Source organism: Arachis ipaensis, chromosome B09 (assembly GCF_000816755.2).
Source record: "Arachis ipaensis cultivar K30076 chromosome B09, Araip1.1, whole genome shotgun sequence".
NCBI lineage: Eukaryota > Viridiplantae > Streptophyta > Magnoliopsida > Fabales > Fabaceae > Arachis > Arachis ipaensis.
In genome coordinates, this window is record NC_029793.2 from 143,602,641 (window position 1) to 143,627,462 (window position 24,822).

At 37.7% G+C, this 24,822-nt stretch overlaps 2 protein-coding genes across 3 annotated transcripts; one reads left to right on the top strand and one right to left on the bottom strand.

The window, feature by feature from the left end:
• Positions 159-3,985, bottom strand: LOC107616173 (chaperone protein dnaJ 15). Its single transcript, XM_021111078.1, has 11 exons — positions 3,913-3,985; positions 3,235-3,358; positions 2,573-2,655; positions 2,381-2,492; positions 2,193-2,297; positions 2,031-2,081; positions 1,714-1,803; positions 1,517-1,625; positions 1,268-1,416; positions 1,133-1,186; positions 159-736 (listed from the first exon to the last, which is right to left on the bottom strand). The coding sequence occupies exons 3-11, from the start codon at positions 2,635-2,637 to the stop codon at positions 500-502; spliced, it is 972 nt and encodes a 323-aa protein (XP_020966737.1). The 5' UTR covers positions 2,638-2,655; positions 3,235-3,358; positions 3,913-3,985; the 3' UTR covers positions 159-499.
• Positions 14,470-22,465, top strand: LOC107618147. 2 transcript variants are annotated; one of them, XM_016320105.2, is made up of 12 exons: positions 14,470-15,023; positions 15,116-15,263; positions 15,597-15,751; positions 16,072-16,254; positions 16,418-16,493; positions 16,841-16,918; positions 17,610-17,695; positions 20,207-20,280; positions 20,760-20,805; positions 21,054-21,163; positions 21,264-21,438; positions 21,838-22,465. In XM_016320105.2, the coding sequence occupies exons 1-12, from the start codon at positions 14,763-14,765 to the stop codon at positions 21,916-21,918; spliced, it is 1,473 nt and encodes a 490-aa protein (XP_016175591.1). In that variant the 5' UTR covers positions 14,470-14,762; the 3' UTR covers positions 21,919-22,465. The 2 variants fall into 2 exon arrangements, with proteins under 2 accessions (XP_016175591.1, XP_016175590.1); XM_016320104.2 differs by having other exon boundaries at positions 22,108-22,465.

Here is a 24,822-nt window from a genome sequence, read left to right on the forward strand (position 1 = left end):
TAATATTCTGTTTAACAAATACAAAATTATAAAAACAATGTCAGAGATTGAAAGGGAGATTTTTTTTGTCTGGGTCAGGCCAGTTCTCTGGCCCAAGGCCATGTCCAAAAAAAAAAAGAAAGGTGAACATTTTAAGAAGTTCCTAAGAAGAGCAAGGATGGATGAAAGTGATACCTTTTACAAAAATGAATATATGATTACAATATCAAAACTATGTTTGTGTTGAGGAAGCTACAAGGGAATTGGATGATATGAATCTCACTGATGACAAAAATATTGGAAACAATTAAGACTTAAAGAGAGACATATATATAACCTGGAATGCACTAAATACCAACGAACGGCTAACAAAACCAGTTCACAAACCTGGTTAAAAAACCACCAACCAAGAAAAACAAAAATATTCCAGAAGATACACTGCAGGCTGCTGTGTTTGTGGCCATGCCATCATTGACACTCAAGCTGAGATTGATGGAGATAATCACAATCTATCTTCATTTTAAATCAACCGCTTATCAGAGCCCTTAAGATTCAGGTTAAACCATTTCTTCTTGGCCGATTTGTCCTTCCCATCCGACCCTCCATCTTCCCCGGGGCTATCACCTTTGGATTCATCACCAGAAACTTTGCTAGAGCTTCCATTGCTTAAATTACTAGCAGTCCCGCTAACATTGGTTGATTTGACAATCGTGAAGGATGAATGGATGCCGTCTCTTTGTTTCAGAAGCTCATCTACCTGTGCAGCAAATAAGAGTCAACAAGGTTGGAAAAGTGACATAACACAAGTTACATCATATTATAAATTTATACTAGCAAGTGCAAATATTGACTGATGACTAAAATTTTCAATAGGTTTAAGACTAAGAGGATTGAAACTAGAAATTTAATTATATTCTCTCGATAGAAGTCGCTTTTAGAATAAACCACAGAAAAAATGGGTTCACGATTGCTATGGATTATGAATGCTAGCAAGCAGGGTCAGAAATTTGTAATTGATTTAGCTTGCCAAAATTCATCAGATAGATGATCTTTTCAACTTTTAACTAATTCAGGTAAGGGAAACATTATAATTAAAAATTATGCAAGTGGAGCATTTCCAGAAATGCAGTTGTCACTACAGCAAAGAACATACAGATTGTTTTTCTTTTGCATATCTCTCTGTCACTTCCTGGTAGCGAGCCAATGCCTGAAAATCAATTAAGAGACAAAATACTGTAAGGATCTCAAGACAAACCATAAGCCACGATTGAGTAAAGCAAATAGTAACCTTTCTATATTCTGCTTCAAATTGGCGTAGCTCATTCCTCTTTCTTAAAATCTGAGCCTCAATGTCCTTAAGTTTCTGGGTGGTATCTTCATATGATTTTGCACATACTGCCTCAATTGTATAGCTAGCAGTCTTAAAAAAGTTATCCCCTAAACGATAACAAGTTGATTTAGTGTTAATAGATTTTTTGTGTAATAAAAATATCCCTAGAAAGCAAAGAATGATAAAGCAAAAATAAATTATTCAGACCATAAACAGCAAATATATGGGTGCCAGGCTTTAGTTCCGAGACTTCACAAGGTTGAAGACCTTCCAACCTTTTAAAGAAAGCCCCTTCAGGATCCTTGGCCATTGCTAACTGTACCATAGCACTAAAAGTAACCGTCACTTTCAAAAAATCACTTAAAACACAGGAAAAAGGAACGCAATGAAACCTAACTTCATACCGCATTCATGGTTGAATCCATTCTGTACACTTGAAAATGTAAGAAATACATTCCGGCAGATGTCACCTTGCCAGTTTTCTCACTATCTTCCTGTACAGAAAAAAAAATGTATGCAATATTTACTAAATATACATTCAATTGTAATTGCACATGCACTACTTCTATGACTAATTGTAGTATGTGTAATGTACAAATCAACTATGAAAAGCTTAGTACCATGCTTATCGTAATTTCAATTTAGAATCACTTAGTTTGGTAAAATCAGTCTAACAAGGAAAGGAGACTAAATGTAGAAGCATTAAAACAACAAAGATTACCTGCAGTGCTAAACCATAGCCACCATTTGCATCTTGTTCAAAGTAAAGTAACTGAAAAATCAACCTCAAGCATTAAAATCCAATAACATCAACCAATACCAAAAACTGCACCAGATTGACTAACAAAGTTAGAGGGTTGCTATAACAAAGGTACAATGGTACCTTGAATTTGCTTTGTGCAGTTGAAGTAACTCTTATTACAATCCCTGACTCAGCTTGCTCCTCATTTATTGTCACACCAAAAAAGTGAGCACATTGCTTCTCTACCTGCAACTTGCGACATAAGTGGAACAAATACAATACCAAGGCGACTAATATAAAACTCCATTCATCATAAAGAAAGCAGGAACCTTTCCGCTCACTGATGTTCCAATAGGAAGCGGTCTGACTGTAACTGTCCCATTCAGAGCTTCCTCAAGAACATTAGCTGAAATGGTTGTCTTGATAGGGACACCCAGCTTGCTATAATAAAATAGAATAAGAAGCAAAGTGAAGTCAAGTAATTTTCAAAATCAAGCAGCAGCCTTGTACCAAAGTCACACCTGAATAAAGCTGCAAACATTGTGTTGACTGTCCCTAGATTAGACAAGTCAATTTCCATGTCCATGCTATCAGCATCAAGTGCCTGATATGTTTTTGGCAAAATAGCTTAGAGAATGAAAAATATATAGTACATAAAAGCAAAACAATTTCACTTCCAACAAGAAGTATAATACCACTGAAACGTACATTTTTAAGAATTAACATGCAAATAAAAATTATGAATTTATGATGCATAAACAGAATTAACATGCAATTAATGGCAAAGATAATAATTAATAATTACTACCTAAAGGATACAAGTCAGGAAAACAAAAGCAGAACATATGCACATGAACTTTATATGAAAACAAATGGCTTGGACTTCATATTATCCTACATACATGACACGTATAACTTTAGTCAAATGAATCAAGTATAGATATGTAGTACACGTTGCAGGCAAGCAGGGTGAATTGACTCAGTCTCTTTCCTAAGATGTAATGTAGCTTTGAAGATATAACACATCCTTGCAGGTCCAATTTCCAACTTGAGAAAAATAAAATGCCTATATTGCATGCTGTGCGGATAAATATGGATTCCCCCCAATGTCTTGTTGGAAAAGAAAAATAGAAAAAAGAGAAAACAGAGCTCTGCATTCGCATAGGAAAGAAACGAAAGGGACCTCAAATCCTGCACTATCATACTGCCTTCTCTTCTCCGGGTCGGACAAGATACTATAAGAATAAGCAACCTCTTTAAATAGTTCTGACGCTTCAGGATTGCTGGCATTCTTGTCAGGGTGATACCTATCCATCATAGATACATACAATAAGATCCCACATAATTTCATGATTATCAAGGTCATTCCCATTAAATAAAGAACTACAAAAACTCCTTGATTCTACAGGATTCAAATAAAAAACTGACATAAATATCTAAGTAGTGCTTTAATTGATTTGATAGTCCTCTCTGCACTCATGCCCATCTGGGAATTGGTGCAATATACAACATCAAAGGTTATCTAATAAGATAAGAGTCCTCTTCACCACCTTCACATGTTCTTCAATTATTCCCTCGATATTAAGTACTTAAGCTAATGCTTTACATACAAAATCTTCCGGAACAAGAACAAGAAGTAAAAATAACTCTTCCATTTGCAGCCTATCTGAGGAAAATAAATGACTCTAACAGAAAAGGATACAGCACTCTAAAAGCAAGCTAAAACAACAGCTTCATAAACAACCGGAAACTCATACACAAGTATCCACATAAATTCAGCTAAAACAAAAAATCAGTATCACACAACCTAAATGGGATTTCTATATTGAAAACAAAAGGAGGAGTAAAGAAAGAAACGTACTTGAGAGCTAGCTTTCTGTAAGCAGTTTTAATTTCTTAGACAAAATTTTAAGATTTTTATTGGACGAAAAATCTACCTGCAGATTATATATTAATTACTCTCTGAATATTTGATCATATTTTGGAGATATACTTTCACTTTATAGTGTCATAAATATTCTTCTTTGTATATTCATTTAATTTTATTTAATAAATTATAAATGACGCTCATGAATAAATTGATATGGCATTGAAGTCCATAGTAGTGGCCATTAAATTCATGAAGTCTCCAAATCTCACTTACTAATTATACATTTTCCTGTGATTACTTGAATTGTTTTCCCCTCCTGAATCATAACTTGAAACAATTCCACCATTAAGTTTTTTTTTTCTTTTTAAGGGGGCAAAAAAAAGAAGAAACGTGCATCAGACATGAGTGCACGAACCTACTAAAGCAAAAACGGTCCATAGTTCATCCACTCACGATGCACCTACAATTTTAGTAGCAATTTTTTTATGGTGCATTGGTGCCACAGTCCCAAAAGAAAAAAGAAATGGTGACTTGGGGGCTGGGGAGCTATGAACTGGTGTTTCTTTACCTATTTTATGAACTGAAATTGCACCATCAAAGGATCCAAATTTTAGACATACATAATGAAATAATAATGATATGTCAATTGTCAACTTATAAATAACATGAAATACTAACATGTTATGATAAAGAGTATTTTTTAGTAAATGATGAAGCGTATTTTTTTTATAAGAAAATACAAAAGAAGATGTCGTATACAATATATTTGTTTTAAAAAATTTAGTTACAATTGTATTTTTTTACAAATTTGTCTTTTGAAATATATATTAATATAACATAAATATAAAAACGGTTAAACCAATATTTTAACAAACTAAATATTTTAGTTTTGGTAAAATAATTAAATAAAGTAATATTTATAAGATGTCAAAATGGTACTTGTTTCGGGGTTACCTGAAATCGGATGATGATTGGACTTGTGTGTGAGGCCCAAGTGTTTTTAAGGAAGGTGGTCTCCGACTTGTTCTTCGTCAGTGAGCCGCTGTTCGAGTTGTGTGTTTGAAAGGGTGGGGGGTGGTACCTGCAAGACACTCCAATGTCTAAGTCAGCAAAGGGTTAAGCAGGTTTAAGTATATTGGAACTTAAGTATACCTGAGGGGTGTCAGTATATTTATAGGTGATGAGCCAAGAACTACCATTGAAGTAGTTCCACCTTTAATGGTGGATAGCCGCCCTTTTATCTTAGGGTTGTTGAGATCTCTCTTCTAGAAGTAGGTGAGAGATTTGGGGAAAGCGGTTACTTGTTTGGATAGGCGTTAGTTGCTTGCCTACGTCGAACCCGACCTCTTAGAGGAGGTCGGACAGGCGGTGGAAGCCAATCTTTTAGATTGGGCCCTTTAACTTGATTGGGCATGGCTTTGAGCTTTTGGGCTAGGGTATGAACAGTTCCCCTACTCGAGGCCGACCTCTTTGTTCGAGTCAGATTCGAGTACTGATTCCAGTCGGAAATCCGATGCGATTTTGACTTAAAACCGATGTGATTTTGAATTTCTAACCATCGCGTCCGTTGGCTTCTCGCATTAACACGTGGTGAGTGGTTACATTAGTAACGGCGCACCTTTAATGAGTGGGCTATTTTACATTTATGCCCCTGGTGTCTTATAAATATTTCCCCCCTTTTTCTCTTTCTTCTTTTTCGTCTTCTCTTCGAACTTTTTCTTACGCTTTCTTACATATCTTGGTACTTTGGAGTTTTACTCTCCGCACCGTTGGTTTCGGCGTTTTGCTTCATCCTCGCTGACATTTTCTTCTTCCCAGACAAGGTTAGTTCCTCATGGCCAACATTCTTTCTTAACTTTGTAGGGTTTGCCTTGTTTCTGTTTAAGCGAATTGGATGTGTTAGAGTGTACTTGGTGTATATGCAGTTTTTGCCGCTGTACTATATTAGGAAATTTTTTAGGCTTTGCATATTTTCTTTTTTCTGAAAGATTGCTTTTTTTTAGACTGTTGACGGTCCCCGTTTTGCTTAAGAAAGTTTTTCCTGTTCAACTTGGTTTTTTGATGATTTTATTTTTCTTTGCGTAATGTAGGTATATCATCCCTTATGTCTTGCCCCTCTGTTTCAAAAATGTCTTCGAGGGTTCCTAAGGATCTGTTAAGATGGGTAGACGCCTCTGTTCTTTGTGAGGTTCCCCTGGTAGATAGTGTTTTTGTTGATGAGTTTCGGAAACACCACAGGCTCTGTAACACTGGGGAGGATGAGGTCAAATATGAATTAGTTGCCCCTGATCCCGAGGACAGAGTCTGTTTTGGCAAAATTGTAGATTCAGACCCCCTTTTATTTTTATGTATGACTGTCTCTTCACCAGACTTGGGGTGACTTTTCCTTTCTCCGATTTTGAAACTGAAGTTCTTTCTTACTGCCAAGTTGCTCCTTCTCAACTTCACCCTAATTCTTGGGGTTTCATGAAGATCTACCAGCTCGTCAGTCGCAAGCTTGATTTTCCGATTTCTTTGAAGATATTCTTCTTTCTTTTCCATCTTACCAAGCCTTTCAGTGCTTCTTCTAAGAACAAGCAACATCAGGTTTCTTTCCGCGCTATCCAGGGCCAGAAAGTGTTTTCGATTTTTGATGACTCTTTCCATGATTTCAAAAATTTCTTTTTCAAAGTTCGAGTTGTAGAGGGTCACCATCCCTTCTTTCTTACTAAAAATAATGAGCCTCGCTTTCCTCTATACTGGGTAGAGGCAGCCTCTGTTGAAAAGTACCATTTGGTAGATTTGGATGAAGTCGAAGAGGCTGTAGTTGAATTCTTCCGAGAAGCTTGGGGACGGGCTCCAAATCTCAATACAAAAAATTTCCTTTTCGAAACTCCGAGTTATGTCCGTACCGAATTAGGTAGCCATTTACTTTTTTGTTTCATAGATGACTCTTGTTTCTCCCGACTTGTTCATTGATGTGCCTTCATTTCTTTTGTAGAAAAAATGAAAATCGGATCTAAAGCATATCAAAAAGTTCAGGAGGCGAAGAGAAACGCCCGGGCCCGAGCTGCTCAGCTACAAGAAGGCGGGACCTCGACTACTTATTCTCCTCTGAAGTCGGATATAAGGGCGACTTCTTCTGGCTTGGCCAAATCGGTAAATCTTCCAACCCCTCCTCCTCCTCCTCCCTTTGTGCTTACCCCTCCGGTTCTTCCCTCCTCGGAGCCTGTTTTAAAGAAGAGGAAAATTTCAGAGTCTAGTGTCTCTAACATTGGTGACTCTGTTTTTAATGGAGTGAAGTTCTGTGAGAGGCGTATCCTTTCCCATTGCTCAATTGCCATGGATGATGCCTCTATCATAAACCATCTTCAAATTTTAATCCGAGGGGTGATTCGTACTACTCGGGTGTTACCTCTTTTCTCAAGGAAATGGAAAAAACTCCTCTGAACGCCACCCAGCATTCTTTAGAGGTTCTCGAGGTTCAACTAGCCATGTTTCGTGAGGATAAGAAAAGGTTAACAGAGGAGATGGATTGGTTAAAAGACGAGCTTTCCAAGTCTCGTGAGAGGGAGAAGCAATTGATGGGCTTTTTGGCTATGGCTGAGGGTCTGAAGGAGAAGGCCGAGCAGAATTATGTGCGCTTCTTTTCAGATAAAATAGAGCTTCAAGAGCATTTGGATCGGCTTAGGGAGGGATACCAGGACTTGGAGGAATCTATGGCTGAAGGTACCGAAATGGTGTTTGAGGTGTTGAAAGAATAAGTCCGAGTTTTGGCTCCCGACTTAGATCTGTCACCTCTTCACCCTGATAAAGTTGTTATTAATGGTGAAATTGTATCTCCTCCTCACCCTCCTACCGATTCCGAGTTGAAGACGGCTGGGCAGCGTTTAGTTGAGTCCGCTCCTCTTGAGACTGATTTATTCGAGGGGTTTTTGCCAAGTTCATCTGCTCAACCCGAGGCTACTCCGACCTCTGCTGCATAAGAGATCCCTCCGAATCCTCCGACTTCTGTGACCGACCTACCTTCTCCTCCTGATGGTGACTCCAACCCTCTAATTAGCTCTATTTGAAATTGCTCTTAAGGCCCGTTTTGTGGGACCTTTTATTATGAACAATTTTTATGTATGTTTTTATGTGTTTCTGCTGATGATTTCTTGACTTTTGATCCTTTAAGGATCTTTAACAACTGCTGCAAACTTTTTGGGCATGTTTGGTCCTTTCCTAATGGAACTTTAACAAAGTAGCTATTTTCGTGAAGTTTCCTGTGAGTCCTGTTTTATTAGTAGGTAATTTTGCTACTGTCTAGGAAAGCTTTTTACTAAGCAATTTTTTTATTTGGACAAGGTTTTGTGGTACCTTTGTTAGAAAAAGTCTCTTAGCGTTTTTCCGCAATTTCTAATTTCCATTCCTTTAGCTTAGACGTTCAATCTATCTTTACTATTGAATCGTAACTTAGGTTATTTTCGCGATGCATTTTGTACTACTCAGGGATTTCCGACTTGTAAGTCGTTTGCCTTTTACTGCCGAGTTGTTATGCTCGTCTTTTTACAATCCCTTTACACCGACTTGTACCTCGTCACTTTATCTTGCCGACCATATAGGTCGGGGAATGGATTTTTGTATTTTCTCGAGTTTAAGTTGGTGCGTATCGTAGTAATGGTAAATGAAAATTCTAAAGAAAAGATAATAAAGGGAGAGATATTATTACTAATGTAACTTTAAAAGGGTGCTTTGGCTACTAAGGGGATAAATTTCATGCCCCTAGCCCTCGCTTTGATGCCTCGTTAAAACCCCCTTTCAGGAAAACCCTCTTTGAAAAAAAAACTGTGAAGTCAGGAAAAAGAGTACATCAGGGAGCGAGGTTCGCTTTTAGCTGTAATATCTCTTCATATTGCAAGCGTGCCACGACCTTAGGAGCTCGGAGCCTCCCAGGTCGGACACTTTATAATAACCATTTTCCAATACTTCAGTTATCTTGTAAGGTCCCTTCCAGTTTGCAGCGAGTTTTCTGTCTCCCGACTTGTTCATCTCGATATCATTGCGGATGAGGACTAAGTCGTCTGAGGCGAAGCTTCTTCGAATGACTCTTTGGATGTACCTTATTGCCATCTTTTTTTTTAAGGCTGCTTGTCTTATTTGCGCTTGCTCTTGAACCTCTGGGAGTAGCTCAAGCTCTTCTTTTTGGGCTTGAATATTGTCAACCCCGTTATAGAATCTCACCCTTGGACTCTACTCATTAATCTCTACCGGGATCATGGCTTCCACTCCATATGCAAGTCGGAAAGGTGTTTCCCCAATCGTGGAGTAAGGTGTTGTTCTATATCCCTATAGTACTTGGGGGAGCTCCTCAGCCCAAGCTCCCTTTGCATCCTGTAGCCTCTTTTTTAATCCTGCCAATATAATTTTATTGGCAGTTTCGGCCTGCCCATTGGCTTGAGGATGCTCCACCGAAGTGAATTGATGCTTGATCTTCATGCTGGATACCAGGCTTTTGAATGTGGAGTCTATAAACTGAGTGCCATTATATGTGGTGATAGAATGGGGAACCCCAAATCGGGTAATTATGTTCCTATAAAGGAACTTTCGACTTCTCTATGCGATGATGTTGGCCAGTGGCTCTATTTCTATCCACTTGGTAAAGTAATCAACTCCTACAATCAGGTATTTGACCTGGCCTGGTGCTTGGGAAAAAGGTCCGAGTAGATCCAGTCCCCATTTTGCAAATGACCATGGAGATGTTATGCTAATGAGCTCTTCAAGGGGAGCAACGTGGAAGTTAGCATGCATTTGACATGGCTGACACTTTTTAACGAAGTTGGTTGCGTCCTTTTGTAAAGTCGGTCAAAAGAATCCAGCTCGTATTACCTTCCTAGCCAAGGATCTCACTCCAAGGTGGTTTCTGCAAATTCCATTGTTCACCTCCTCCAAGACCTCATCTGTCCTAGAGGTCGGGACGCACTTTAATAATGGTGTAGATATTCCTCTTCTATAAAGGACATTTCGCACCAAGATGTAGCTATGTGCTTCCCTCCGAATTTTCTTTTCCTCTTTCTGTTCTTCGGGTAGGATGTCAAATTTCAGATATTCGATTAAGGGAGTCATCCATCCGAGATCCAGGCCAGAAACGGGTAAGACATGTAGCCCGTTATCCGTCTTTGAGACTGAGGGCTCCTAGAGAGTTTCTTGTATCATACTTCTATTATTTCCTCTCGGTTTGGTACTTGCTAACTTTGAGAGTGCATCAGCTCTACCGTTGAGTTCCCAAGTTATGTGCTTGACTTCAGTCCTAGGGAATTCTCTAAGGTGCTCCAGTGTTTTTTCCAAGTACCTTTTTATATTGGAATTTTTTGCCTGATATTCCCCATTAATCTGAGAAGTTACTACTTGGGAGTCACTGAAGACTACCACGTTGGTCGCACCAACTTCTTTGGCCAACTTTAGTCCAGCAATCAGAGCTTCATATTCAGCTTGATTGTTGGAAGCTGGGAATTCAAATTTTAGAAATACCTCTATCTGAGTTCCCTCTTGGTTAACTAGTATTATGTCTGCCCCACTTCCGACTTTATTGGAGGACCCATCCACATATAACTCCCAGGTTGTGGAGGCCCCCTCTTGGTTGCCTGCATATTCTGCTATGAAGTCGGTGAGGCATTAAGCTTTAATTGCTGTCTGAGTCTCATACTTCAAGTCGAACTCGGATAGTTCTATGGTCCATTGAACTATTCTGGTCGTAATATCCATTTTTGTAAGGATTTGCTTCATAGGTTGGTTCGTCCGAACTCTGATGGTGTGGGTCTGAAAATAAGGTCGGAGCCTTCTTGATGCTACGATTAAGGCATATGCAAACTTTTCAAGTTTTTGGTACCTTAACTCGGGGCCTTGTAACACCTTGCTAGTGAAGTAGATGAGATGTTGCCCGACCTCATCTTCTCTGATTAATGCTGATGCCACAGCCTTCTCGGTAACAGCTAGATATAATACGAGTTCTTCCCCTGTTTTTGGCCGGGTGAGGATGGGTGGTTGGCTCAAAATCTTTTTGAACTCCTAAAAGGCCTCCTCGATTTCAGGAATCCATTTGAACTTGCATTTTTTTAAGTAGTGAAAAAAGTGGTAGGGATCTCAGTGCTGATCCCACCAAGAATCTGGATAACACCGCAAGTTGGCCATTCAGCTGCTGGACTTCTTTCAAACAGACCGGACTCTTCATTTCTAGGATTGCTTTACACTTGTCGGGATTGGCTTCAATCCCCCTTTTTGTTAGCATGAACCTAGGAATTTTTCGGCTTCTACTGCGAAAGTGCACTTGGTGGGATTTAACCTCATCCTACGCTTTCTTATGGTGTCGAAGACTTGCGAGAGGTCGTTCAGGAGGCAGGCATCATCCTTGGTTTTTACCAACATGTCAACTACATATACCTCCATTAAGCTTCCTAGGTGAGGTGCGAACACCTTATTCATCAGCCTTTGATATGTGGCCCCTGCATTTTTAAATCCAAATGGCATGACCATGTAGCAATAATTCGCTTTGGGCGTGATGAAGGATGTCTTCTCCTGATCCGGCTTATACATTCGGATTTGATTATATCCCGAGTAGGCATCTATGAATGACACATATTGATATCCCGAGCTGGAATTTACTATGGCATCAATGTTGGGTAGGGGATATGGGTCCTTTGGACATGCTTTGTTGAGGTCAGTGTAGTCGACGCACATCTTCCACTTGCCATTCTGTTTTTCGACCAACACCACATTCGCCAGCTAGGCCGAACACTTGACTTCTCTGATGAATCCGGCCTCTAGCAAGGCTTGTACTTGTTCTTCGACCACTTGAGCTCGTTCTGGCCCGAGCTTCCGTCTCCTTTGCTGGACAGGTCGGGAGCCTAGGTAGACAGTCAACCTGTGCGACATAAGCTCGAGATCTATCCCAGACATGTCGGAGGCTTTCCAAGCGAAAAAGTTGAAATTTTCTCATAGGAGCTTTACGTGCTCTTGCTTCAGTTCTGCCCTTATATTGGCTCCTATGCTGGTGTTATTTCCGACCTATTGTCCAATATGGACTTCTTCCGTCTTTCCTCCGGGCTGTGGTTGTAACTCTTCTTTCGCTCGGACCCCTCTGAGCTCCACTGTATTAACTTCCTTACTCTTTCCTTTTAGGTTCAGGCTTTCATTGTAACACTTCCTTGCCAACTTCTTATCTCCTCTGATAGTAGCAATTCCCTCTGACGTCGGGAAATTCATGCAAAGGTGAGGGGTAGAAACAACCGCTCCCAGCCGATTTAAAGTCGTTCTGCTTATCAAGGCATTGTAAGCAGATGTTACATCGACAACAATGAAGTCGATGCTTAAAATTTTGGACTTCAGCCCTTTTGAGATGGTAGGAAGGTCGGGTCCATCGCTCCCGACTTGATAGACTTAGGTGTCATTTCCGAGATGACTTGGTAAGTCCTCCTTCAGCAAACCCTCCTGAAATCATATGAATATGTCGCTCTGGAGTTTGTGGAAGTGGACCTATCTTTTTAAGGTCTGCATCATCTCTCTTCCTTTTTCCCTGACTACTTGACTTTTTTATGAGATATCTGTCCAGCCGACATTTTCTGACCAACTTTTCTATCACATTTTTTAGGTCACAGTAATCATTCGTTGAGTGCCCATGCATAAAGCTTATGGTACTTGCAATACTCATTACGACTTCCCCCCTTTTTTATTTTTTATTGGACATGGGGAGGAAGCTTCTCGGTATGGCAATTTCCCTGTACACATCTACGAGGAAAACTCTCAATGGGGGTGTAGTTATGATATCTTCTGGGTTTCTCATATCCGACTTCTTCCTTTCTCTTGGGCTCCCTTTCCCTTTCTTTTGATTGTTGAGGGTTCCCAAGTCACCAATTCGGTTCTCGTAACCTGGCATTTTCCTCCATGTTGATGTACTTCTCGGCTCGTTCTTGTACATCGCTCAAGAAAGTCGGATGTCTCTTTGAGATGGACTGGGAGAAGGGTCCTTCTCGGAGTCCATTGATGAGTCCCATTATTACTGCCTCAGTAGGCAAGTCTTGGATCTCTAAGCATGCTTTGTTGAACCTTTTCATGTAGTCTCTCAGGGGCTCTCCAACCTCCTGTTTTACTCCAAGTAGACTTGGGGCATGCTTGACCTTATATTTTTTAATTGAAAATCGCGTAAAGAACTTACGCGAGAGGTCGTCAAAGCTGGTGACCGACCTAGGGGGAAGGCTATCAAACCACTTCATGGTCGCCTTCATTAAGGTCGTTGGGAAGGCCTTGCAACGAGTAGCGTCCGATGCATCGGCTAAGTACATCCGACTTTTGAAGTTACTGAGGTGATGCTTCGGGTCAGTTGTCTCGTCATACAAGCTCATATTAGGGCTTTTGAAGTTCCTAGAAACTTTAGCCCTCATGATATCCTCAGTGAACGGGTCTTCTTCCCCCAATGGGTATCCTCTCGATCTGCGCAAGAGTCCTTATTTCGGAGATTGGATTCCAGCTTCGAGAGCTTTTCTTCAAGCTCTTTTCGTCGCTCAATCTCTTTCTTTAGACTCCTCTCCGCTTCACGCTGTCGCTCCAGTCAACCTTGGTGGCCATGTAGTAACCCCATGAGGTCGGTGGAATGAGATTGTCCCTCCCTTTCGGTCTGGTGAACCTTAGAGGAGATTTTCCTCGGTCCTTGAACACCTGAGGGACCTTCGCCACGCGGTTCTTCCATTCCTGGTAGAGGGATTATTGCCTGGTCATTATTGACTGTGTCTTGATGCTCTTGATCACACTCGGATGCAATGTGTTCGTCTTCATGTTGATCGTCCGCCATTGTGCGTTGATCTCCAGGTCCCCAACAATGGCGCTAATGTTCTGGGGGTTATCTGAAACCAGATGATGATTGGGCTTGTGTGTGAGGCCCAAGCATTTAAGGAAGGTGGTCTCCGACTTGTCCTACGTCAGTGAGCCGCCGTCCGAGTTGTGTGTTTGAAAGGGTGGGGGTGGTACCTGCAAGACACTCCGATGCCTAAGTCAACAAAGGGTTAAGCAGGTTTAAGTATATTAGAACTTAAATATACCTGAGGGGTGTCAGTGTATTTATAGGTGATGAGCGAATAACCACCGTTGAAATAGTTCCACCTTTAATGGTGGATAACCGCCCCTTTATCTTAGGGTTGTTGAGATCTCTTTTCTAGAAGTGGGTGAGAGATTTGGGGAAAGCGGTTACTCGTTTGGATAGGCGTTGGTTGCTTGCCTACGTCGAACCTGACCTCTTAGAGGAGGTCGGACATGCAGTGGAAGCCAATCTTTTAGATTGGACCCTTTAACTTGATTGGGCCTGGCTTTGAGCTTTTGGGTCAGGGTATGAACAATACTTTATTTGAAAATAAAATAAAATTTGAGAGATTGATTTTCGAGTTATCCTTTTTTTATCATTTCTATTAATTTTTTAGTATTATATTTTTTTAAATATTTTAAATAAAAATAAAAATAAATTAGATTATTATAATTTATTTTTTTATATTTAATTTATTATCATTATATAAAAAAAAAAAAAGCTAATGTTTATGTCATTGCATGTGTATTGTTGTCAGGGTGGTCCTGTTTGTCTTGTTCGCAAACCCAAACATGGTTCCGACCACCAAACTAACTTGTTTCACTGATGGCTCATCCACCTACCACGGTGGTAACCTTTAAATGCCGTTGACTGCGCCACCCACTTACCTCCCTTTGGAGTCTGAGTCTGGGATACCTATTTCCCTTGTTTGCAACGAAAATGATTACTCTCTAATCTAAATTTGACTCTCCAAAATTACACTTGTCTCACTCCGTGACCTTCAAAATTCACTCTTCTCTACTTCCCCATTCACATGGCAGCTCACACACTCGCTTTGATCATCGAAAACCCTTCCAACCATCACGAGTTCCTCCTCGTCAAGCAGCCTCGCCCTCCCAAATTCCACGACCAAGAATACGATTCCTTCGTCGATTCTGATCTCTGGGACTTGCCTTCCGCTCTCTTGAATCCGTTGCAGCCAGGATCGGAGCCGCCGGTTGCGGTGGAAGTGGCTGGCTCGCATTCTGAGGAGCTCAATTTGGGTCAATTCGACATTCGTTCAGCACTCAATGAGGTACTTAAGAGTAAAGACTATATCTTGTTGAGGAAATTAGAATTTTGTGCTTTGGTGATTGCAAAATTCATGTTAAATGTTTTTGCATATAGGTATTTCTACAAATAGGGTTTGGGGAAGTTGAAGGTGGAGAGTGGAAGTTTTACAAATATATCAAGGAAGCTGCGTTTGGACCCGGTTTGCCCCATAACACAGTCTTCATTGCGGGAAAATTGGTAACTGAAGACGTTGCCTTGCTAGGTGGTTTCTCTTTCCTTGCTATCCAAGTTTTCTGTAGTTCATAATATGATAAAAAGATGTTTGTATTGGGCAGTATGTCATGAATGTTTATTTGGTTAGGACAAATAGGTCGAAGGTTTACAAGCTCATGTGCCAATCAGTTTTTCTGTTTCACTTTCTTTCGAGTGGATGAGTGCTTGTTCCTACGTTGGACGAGGCAGTGAATTGGCTAGTTTAATAAAGACCAATGCCGCTGTTTACTTTTATGTAGTATTAGTCTGTGTTTGCTTGTTGATCCATTTTGAATTTTGATACTATATTTATGTCAACAGCATATCTAATTCACATATGCAGATTCACATAAATGGATGTCCGTCCAGAGCTGTCTTAATTTGCTTCTGGAAGTGAAGCCACAAGACGATCGTGTTGGACCATTGGTAGTCGTTGGTCATATAAACAACTCATTTGACTGTGCTAAGTGGAAAGTCCCACCAGCCATAAACTACCAGGTTTGTTTTCTTGAACTTTCTTAGTGCTTATTGAATAAAGTGAAAACCTCCTCCAGATTAGGGAGTTGTTGAAACTTTAAATGTGACATGGATTGTTAATTTTCGATAACCAAGAATTTGTAAAATAAACTATTTATACGCATCTTATGGCTGCAATTTGATAATGTGAACCAAGGAAGGATTAGCAGGGTTATTTTTTATATGCTGGTGCAAAATGGATGAAAAGGGGGTTTTTCTTTCATTGCTATAATTTTCTTATAATTTTCAAAGTCATTCTCTTTATATGCTGGTTCAAAATGGAAAACTTGTTCCATTTTCAGGAGTACCCTCCTGGTGTTATACTTATACCTATGGAAAGTAGAACCGCAAAGCCTTTTAGCACAACAAACTTGGTTGTATTTGCACCTGCAAATGCTTCAAATGATTGTGAGGATAATAATTTTATTGCATGTGGAGATGCACTAATTGTTGATCCAGGATGTTTATCAAGATTCCATGGAGAGGTATACTTTCACATGACTATTGAACAATTTATGTGTAAACATGCTTTTTATTTTTCCTTTGTTTCCTATTTCTTCTATGGATCCATTGCTTGGACTAATAATTAATTTCTATATTATCAAATTTGTTTTACTAAAATGTAACTTATGACTCTGTAATCATCAGCTAGAGAAAGTTGTTACTACTTTGCCAAGAAGACTAGTGGTCTTTGTTACTCATCATCACCATGACCATGTAGATGGTAAGTCATTCCTAGAACTATAGCTGTTTATGATCCTTTAGTGCACATTGCATTATGAGTACACAGTACAGTTGGTGAAATGTATGCAGTTCATAAGAAGCCATTTCACTTTGTTATTTCTTAACTAAATCTAAGTGAGTAACAAAAAGCATCTAAGCTGGATATGATCTTATATTTGTTAGCTCTGCACTCAAGTGTACCTCACAAATTATCACCTTTTTTTTTCCTGTCTTCTGACAGAAGCTACTGTCTGTTCTTAGTTCAGTCTTCTATGTGGAAACTGATATTTAAGATGTAATTATCTGCAGATTATTTTAATTCTCATATATTGTAAACCTTTATGACAGGTCTATCTGTCATACAAAAGTGCAATCCTGATGCCACCTTGTTAGCACATGAGAATACCATGCGCCGCATAAGCAAAGGTTATATTTTTGTTTTTATGTAATATTCTTGGTGACAGTTTGCAGGCAAGTATAATTTCCTTAGTCAACTCAACAACTGTGCAGCTGGAAACTTGGTTAAAGAAATGAAATTATTTTGAATTTGTCATGATATGATGAAATTTCATATATTGAGAATTTGTGTAAATGGTTTATGATATCAAAACTACCAAGACTTCGCTACAAATCTTAAAGTAGTCACACTACTTTTGTAGAGCCCAAAATTTGGGATCTCTCACAATCTCTATGATTAGAGTTTAGAGTTCTTCTTCTGCTATTTTTGAGATCATTAAAAAATGAAATTGATTTGATTCAATTTAGAGACTGAATCTCATATTTGAAAATTGAAATCTATTTTTAAAATTATTTGAATTGATTTACAAAATAATTTTGGTGTCTGGATCACATCATGGATGAGTTGATACAATTTTAAAAAGGGTGGCATAGTGCATGAAGCTTCCATCTACTGGGATTTGGGAGGAGAGATATTACTATTTCATCAAGGCTTTCCCTTCAGTTGAAATATATATTTTTTTATCCTATGTTTATCAGTATTTTTGAGGTATATTTCAGATTATTTTTATTTATATATCTATTAGATTTCTATATTTTGACCTGATATACAAAAAATAAAACTTCACCAAGTTGGTCAACTGATATTCTAGGATTACAGATGACTGGTCACTTGGCTATACCTCAGTTACTGGAGATGATGAAATTAACATTGGTGGTCAGAGATTAAGAGCTATTTTTGCACCGGTATTTTTCATGTTGTAATCCTTCTTTTAACAGGCGTGTCATGTTAACATTTTAGCATCTTTCTTGAATTGTCCATGTTGGGTGCAATAATGTCAATTTCTAGAACTTATGTACTGTATAAACAACAACAACAACAACAAAGTCTTATGCTACTAAGTGGGGTCGGTTACATGAATCAAACGACGCTATTGAGTTTTATCATGTATCATGTCTATAAAAAGACCGTTTACATGTAGATCTTGTTTGACCACCTCATGGATGGTCTTCTCATGTCTTCTTCTATCTTTCACCCCTTGTCCATCTTTCATTTCATCTACCTTCCTAACTGGGTGTTCTGTCGGTCTTCTTCTCATATGTCCGAACCACCTGATACGCGATTCTACCATCTTTTTCACAATAGATGCTACTCCAACCCTCTCTCTTATATCTTCATTCCTTATTCTATCCAATCGCGTATGACCACTCATCCATCTCAACATCTTCATCTCTGTCAAAATTTAGTTTATGTTCGTGCTCCCCTTTGGCCGCCCAACACTCTGTACCATAAAACATAGTTAGTCGGATAGCAGTGCGATAGAATTTACCTTTAAGTTTTAAAGACACTTTTTTGTTATATATAAAACCAGACGCACTCCGTTATTTTGACCAACCTGCTTGGATCCTATGATTTACATGCTATTCAATTTCTCCATTATCCTATATAATACACCCAAGATACTTAAAACTCTTAACTTTTCGTAGGATGTTATCTCCAATATTCACCTCTATATTAGGGTTTTCCCTTCGCAGGCCGAACTTACATTCCATATATTCCATCTTGCTACGGCTCATGTGCAGCCCATACACTTCTATAGCTTCTCTTCATAACTCCAACTTCTTATTTAAGTCTTCCCTTGACTCTCCCATAAGAACGATATCATCGGCAAAAAGCATGCACCATGATACAGGTTCTTGAATATGCTCTGTGAGTACTTCCAAGACTAATATGAAAATGTATAGACTTAAGGATGATCCCTGGTGTAATCCTATATCAATAGGAAATTTTTCTGTCACACCACCTTGAGTCTTCACACTAGTTGTAGCCTCATCATACATGTCTTTAATTGCACGAATATATGCGATCTTTATTCTTTTTTTTTTTCTAAAACTTTCCATATGACCTCCCTTGGCACCCTATCATACGCATTTTCCAAATCAATAAACACCATATGTAGATTATTTTTATTACTACGATACCTCTCCATCATCCTTCTTAATAGGTATATTGCTTTAGTGGTGGATCTGCCTGGCATAAAACCAAATTGGTTATCTGTTACTTCTGTCTCTTGTCTCAGCCTCCGTTCTATCACCCTTTCCCATAACTTCATGGTATGGCTCATGAGTTTGATCCTTCTATAGTTTTCGCAACTTTGTATATCCTCTTTATTCTTGTAGATAGGTACCAAGGTACTCTTCCTCCACTCATTTGGGATCTTCTTAGACTTTAAAATCTCATTAAAAAGCTTGATTAACCAACTGACGTATTTCTTTCCAAGGCCCTTCCAAACTTCAATCGGGATATTATCGGGTCCTACTGTCCTGCCATTTTTCATCTGCTTTAGAGCCTCTTTTACTTCGAATTCTCGAATCCTTCGATAGTAGTCGAAGTTTTGATCTTCTTCCCTCGTGCATAATCGACCAAGGCTCGGAAGAGTCTTTTGTCCTTCATTAAATAACTCATAGAAGTAGTTCTTCCACCTTTCATTGATCTTCTCCTCTTGAGCCAATACCTCCCCGTCTTTATCCTTTATGCACTTAACCTGATCCAAGTCTCTCGTTCTTCTTTCACGGCTCTTTGCGATTCTATATATATCTTTTTCCCCTTCTTTCGTGCCTAAGGACTGGTAGAGACCCTCATATGCTCGTTTTTACTTCACTTACAGCCACTTTTGTTTCTTTCTTAGCCGCCTTATATTTTTTCCAATTATCTGCATTGCGGCACAAAGAACACTCTTTAAAGCACACCTTTTTTGCTTTTATTTTTTCTTGTACATTCGCATTCCACCACTTGGACTCCTTTATGTACTGTATACGTTTCAAAATTTGATTTAAGATGTATGACCAGGTTAATTGCAGATCCACCACTTCTTTATTTTACCCTTTCCTTATATGATGGAAAACTTCCATAAAAGAATCTGTTGGAGATGCTCAAAGAGTATCATGCACACATGGCTTAACCTTTTAAGTTTGAATTAATTCGTAGCTTGGTGTCAATAGTTCTTTCAAACAGTGAACCTGTGCTTTGTCCATGCTTTAAATCCTATGTGCTTTTGCTTGCAGGAGTGTCTTAGAGTTCTAGGTTAAAAACCAAGCATGCACTCTTCCAGTAACACTCTAGGGTTGAACTTTTCCATCACCAAGTTTAAAAAATATCTCAAACTATATCAAGCATTACTTGAATTCAAATGTTATAATCTCTGTAAAATTGCTTCCCTGTTCTGATGAAGATGAAAAATTCTTTTTTCGGTTCAGGGACATACAGATGGTCATTTGGCACTGCTTCACAAGAACACTCACTCATTGATTGTGGGGGATCATTGTGTAGGGTAAGATTCCATACAATATCATAGTTTAAAATTTGGAACTACTGTACTTTCATTGTAGACATCTTCCTTCATATGACATCATTTTTAGTTCTGTCTACTAATAAAGATACTATAACCAAACTAACTGGGGATGTTTCACAGAATATCAGATAATCCAAGTTAGCTGATTTGCTATCTTAAGAAAATAAAACTGCTTTAGCTGTCTTCCTTTCTTTTTTGGGCAAGTGAATGTGTTGATATATGTGGATACAGGAAGAGCATAGAATGATGAGACTAATATAAGAGTGTCAACTTAGATCTCCAAGAAAAAAAATGCCCCTATCAAAATTGAACAAAGAAATAGGTAGTTTGCATAGTGTGATTTATAAAAAGAAACAGATTTCCTCTTTGGAAGTTGCAATATAACATAAGGCCTATTTCATCTTCTAGGTCTTTTTTGATAAGGACTTCTGATATCATACCAATTTGCTTTGTTTCAGTCAAGGAAGTGCTGTTCTGGACATAACTTCTGGTGGAAATATGACTGTAAGTGGGAATAAAGCTTGTTAGTTATGATGCTAAAAGCATCTATGTTCTTGTTCTTATATCAGATTACAAGTGAGAACCATTGCTCTGCATTATTGGCTTCAGTTTTTTCAAAATGAATTGCGTTCTCTGCGATCTAGAGATTACCATGCACTTTAGAAAATCAACCATTGACATGAGAAAGTTATTATAAAAGAAAATAACAATGTACTAGATGTTCTTTTGCTTAGTATGATTGTCATCTGCAGGAATACTTCCAAACAACATACGAATTTCTCAAGCTCTCACCACATGTTTTAATATCAATGCATGGGAGAATAAATCTCTGGCCAAAGCAGATGCTGTGTGGATATCTGAAGTACAATCCTTTAATCACTTCCTTTATGTGAATATAGGTTAATAGTAACAGTTATTAAGTCAGAATCACTGACTGTAAGGATTGTTATCACTATTTTCAGGAACCGTAGGAATAGAGAAGCTAATATCTTGAAAGCAATTGAAGGCGGAGCGAAAACATTGTTTGACATTGTTGCATATGTATACGCTGATGTTGACCGCGGTGCCTGGGTTGCTGCATCATCAAATGTGAGGCTCCATGTGGATCACCTAGCCCAACAGCATAAATTACCAAAGGTAATGAGTAATGACTATTGAGCTGTAAAGTTTGAGCACTTCCTTTAGTTCCTTCAAATTATTAATAAATTCTCCATATCTAGTGTTTAAAAAATACATGCATAACAAAATTCCTAATAAATGAACAACACAAAATAGTCTTGTCTGATTAGGTGAGGAATTGAGTTTCCTAATAAACATTGTAATAAAATTCCCCAATTTCCTTACAAGTATTTTTGACGACTTATATTTTTGTTCTTGTATAGTGTATATATTACTCTTTCTTTATTATGTCATGCATCTTTTTATGTATCATATCATGTTTTTGGAAAATTGTTCGGCGAGGATATTTAAATCAATAACACATGAAGACTCCAAATTAATGAGACTTAGACAATTTCTATGAGTATATTTGTGCAGGATTTCTCTCTAGAAACTTTCAATTCCAGTTTGGTTGAATTTGCTGACACTATGGGTATAAGTATGAAGAGAATGCAGTAGCTGGTTCCCTGAGTACTTAGGAGCTTCTTCCGTTGCATTTTCTCTGTAAAATTTGTAGCCCTATATAGAAATATAATTGTTTGTAATCAAGTGGCCATAGATAGTGGAAATTTCAGGCAATAATTGTCTAAAGTACATGGCATGTGTAACAATCTGAGTGAGTAACTACTGCTGCATCTTCCTTCATAGGAGTTTTCAATCCAGAAGTTCAAAAATACATGCGGGCTGCAATTTGTATCTCGATGGATATGGGCTTATACTAGTGGCAGTTTACATATAGGGAAATCTTCATTTCTCATTGCTGGTGTTGTGGCTGGAATTGCTGTATTGTATTCTGTCAAAAGCAAGTTAAGTAACCAAACAAGTTAGGTACCTATGTGAAGAAGTTATACCTTGGTGATTATGGTTTATGATGTTAATGAAGCAAACTGGCATTAGAAATGTACCATGTTATGATATTTACAAGAAGAAATTCTTGGAAATTTTAGATCAATAGGTTCATGAACTGTTATCATTTATCAACGAGTTTGTTATTCATTTTCGAAAAGGACTCTATTAACATTAATTCACTTACCCTTCAGATTGGTTAATGCATGCAAGTAATTTGCTTGAAATGATAATTTACTATAATGATTAATGAGTAGCAGAGTTAAATCATGTGCTAATGTGCTATGGTTTTAATTTGGTTTTATCCTAAAAGAAACACAATTCTCGGATAAAAAATTATGGGAAGAGAGAACAGAAATATGACCTGTTCTTTTGTTCAAGAGAAACCCAAACTGCATGTGGAAATTGAATATTTAAACCTAAACTTGTAGTTTGGTGTTGACCTCTTATGCCCTTTATTTTGTGGTTACCCCTATCTTTGTGACCAAAATCATTCTGACTTTTATGCGGTTGGTGTCATTCTTAAATTTAAACCGGATGCATAGTTTTGTACAAGTAGAATTGTTGTGGGGAGTAGAATGTTGACTTTGAAGTCCCAAGAGAGGTAGAGACACTGATTTTAAAAGCTAAGAATTGTTTACGTGGTATGTAATAAACTTTTGCTGTGTCCTATGTGTCCTTGATGTTTTTGAGGAAGTCATCAAGTGATCGACTCTTCCCATAATGAATAACAAATAAGATGAAACCTTTCAATCATTTAATTAAAAGACCATTTAATAATACTTATTGTTAAAATAATAATAATAACAAATCATTCTACTTCGAAGTTCTATATCACCATCAATGGACAATTGACCGTGAAGAAAACAAGGAAAACCATTAACTTATTCACAAATCATTTAAAATAGTTTAAAGTTGAGACATAGGCGGCAACGGGATTTCTTGTCTTTCATACCATATTGCTGCCCTTCATCACTTACGTCGAAGACATATGAACTATACATCAAATAAATAAAACACAACCTTTCATTTTCTTGGAAACCTTTTTAATTTCCAAAGAATGTCACTTTCTTTCTTTTGTTATTATTTTCTTGTTTTCTTGCACTTTTATTTACACTTTAGCTGGTGGGTTTTTCAAGAACCAAATGCGATTAATATCTTTTTTTCACTTCCTTTTTTTGTGATTTATTTTCTCATTTTATAAATACTAGTGATTCAATTTTTTTCTAAAATAAATTTACTATGGACTTATAAATGATAACTTTATTTGTTCATTCATTTTATCACATGTCCATCTTTAGAAAATCTTGTTAAATTTTTTCAAATCTTTACAGCTTCTTTGAAGGATATATTTTAAGAAACAAAAGATTTAGACATCAAAAGCAACAATTTCATAAACAATCCAAGGAGGAATCAACATTCTAGTGGAATTGATAATTCTATTTTAAGTATATAGTGTTATGTATAATCTGTTTATACCATTTATATATTAAGTTTGACCTCGGATTAAAAAACTTTTAATCACCAAAATAATGAAATAAAACTTCTTAATTATGAATTATCACAAGAAGAAATTCATTATAATTATAATTCACATGACATTATTTTTTTCTAAGAATATATTCATTTCATTTGAGAGTCAAATTATTTCAAGTCAATCTATTTTATAAGCATGCGGCTTATTATAGAGTAGACTATGTCCAATTGTCCACAAAGTAAATCCAGCCTCATTCCACTGACTTCGATTAGTTTAGGTGCCTATTTGTTTGATATATTCAATTTTAATTTAATAAAAAATTAAAATATTTTTTTAAACATACTCAAATATGACAATGTGTTTAATCTTATTTTTCTCAAAAGTGATAAAAAATACTTTCTCTCAATAAAAAAGACTCTACAACTAGGGGTGTTCAAGACCTAACCCGGCTCGAAATCTGGCCCGAATCCGAGACATATTTTATTGAGTTCGGACTTTCATTTCTTACCCAGTGTTGTTTTCGGGTTGGACTCGGGTTTCGCTTTGGGTCGCCTGGGCCGACCCGAAGTTATTTTTTACAAAAAAAAATATTTGAATTAATTAGTAATGTTATATTATACTTTTATGTTAATAAAATATTAAAATATTATTATAATGGAGAGTGCTAGGTAAACAATGACTATCTTGAACAACATGAACAACCACCAATTAAATAAAAACACACTACACCTCTAAATTACCCACCTAAATCTTAATATTAAAATAATCATCCGTACACCTAGTAAAATTAACATCCGATATATCTATTATTCATATTGTTTAATATCTTCACTGTCTACCTTTATTTTTCCTATTATAATTTATCTATACGAATTTTCCAGTTGTCTGGCTTCTTTGACCGTAATATTACCCTATTTTTATATCTTTTCAATATTTCATTGCCAAAACAAAAGAGCATGTTAAACTTGAAACTTCAACTTGAAACTTCAACTTGAAACAGCAAGGTGGGCTTGATTATTGGAAATTTGGAATGTTCCCTT

What these genes read in the sequence shown, in the direction of transcription:
- LOC107616173 (XM_021111078.1), bottom strand. Translation starts at nt 2,637, where the DNA reads ATGGACATGGAAATTGACTTGTCTAATCTAGGGACAGTCAACACAATG. An exon ending in GCTATGGTTTAGCACTGCAG is followed by an intron (nt 1,804 to 2,030) that starts GTAATCTTTGTT and finishes TTTTCTGTACAG; the next exon opens with GAAGATAGTGAGAAAACTGG. An exon ending in ATGCAAAAGAAAAACAATCT is followed by an intron (nt 737 to 1,132) that starts GTATGTTCTTTG and finishes TTTGCTGCACAG; the next exon opens with GTAGATGAGCTTCTGAAACA.
- LOC107618147 (XM_016320104.2), top strand. Translation starts at nt 14,763, where the DNA reads ATGGCAGCTCACACACTCGCTTTGATCATCGAAAACCCTTCCAACCAT. An exon ending in TATCAAGATTCCATGGAGAG is followed by an intron (nt 16,255 to 16,417) that starts GTATACTTTCAC and finishes TGTAATCATCAG; the next exon opens with CTAGAGAAAGTTGTTACTAC. An exon ending in AACAGCATAAATTACCAAAG is followed by an intron (nt 21,439 to 22,107) that starts GTAATGAGTAAT and finishes CTTCCTTCATAG; the next exon opens with GAGTTTTCAATCCAGAAGTT.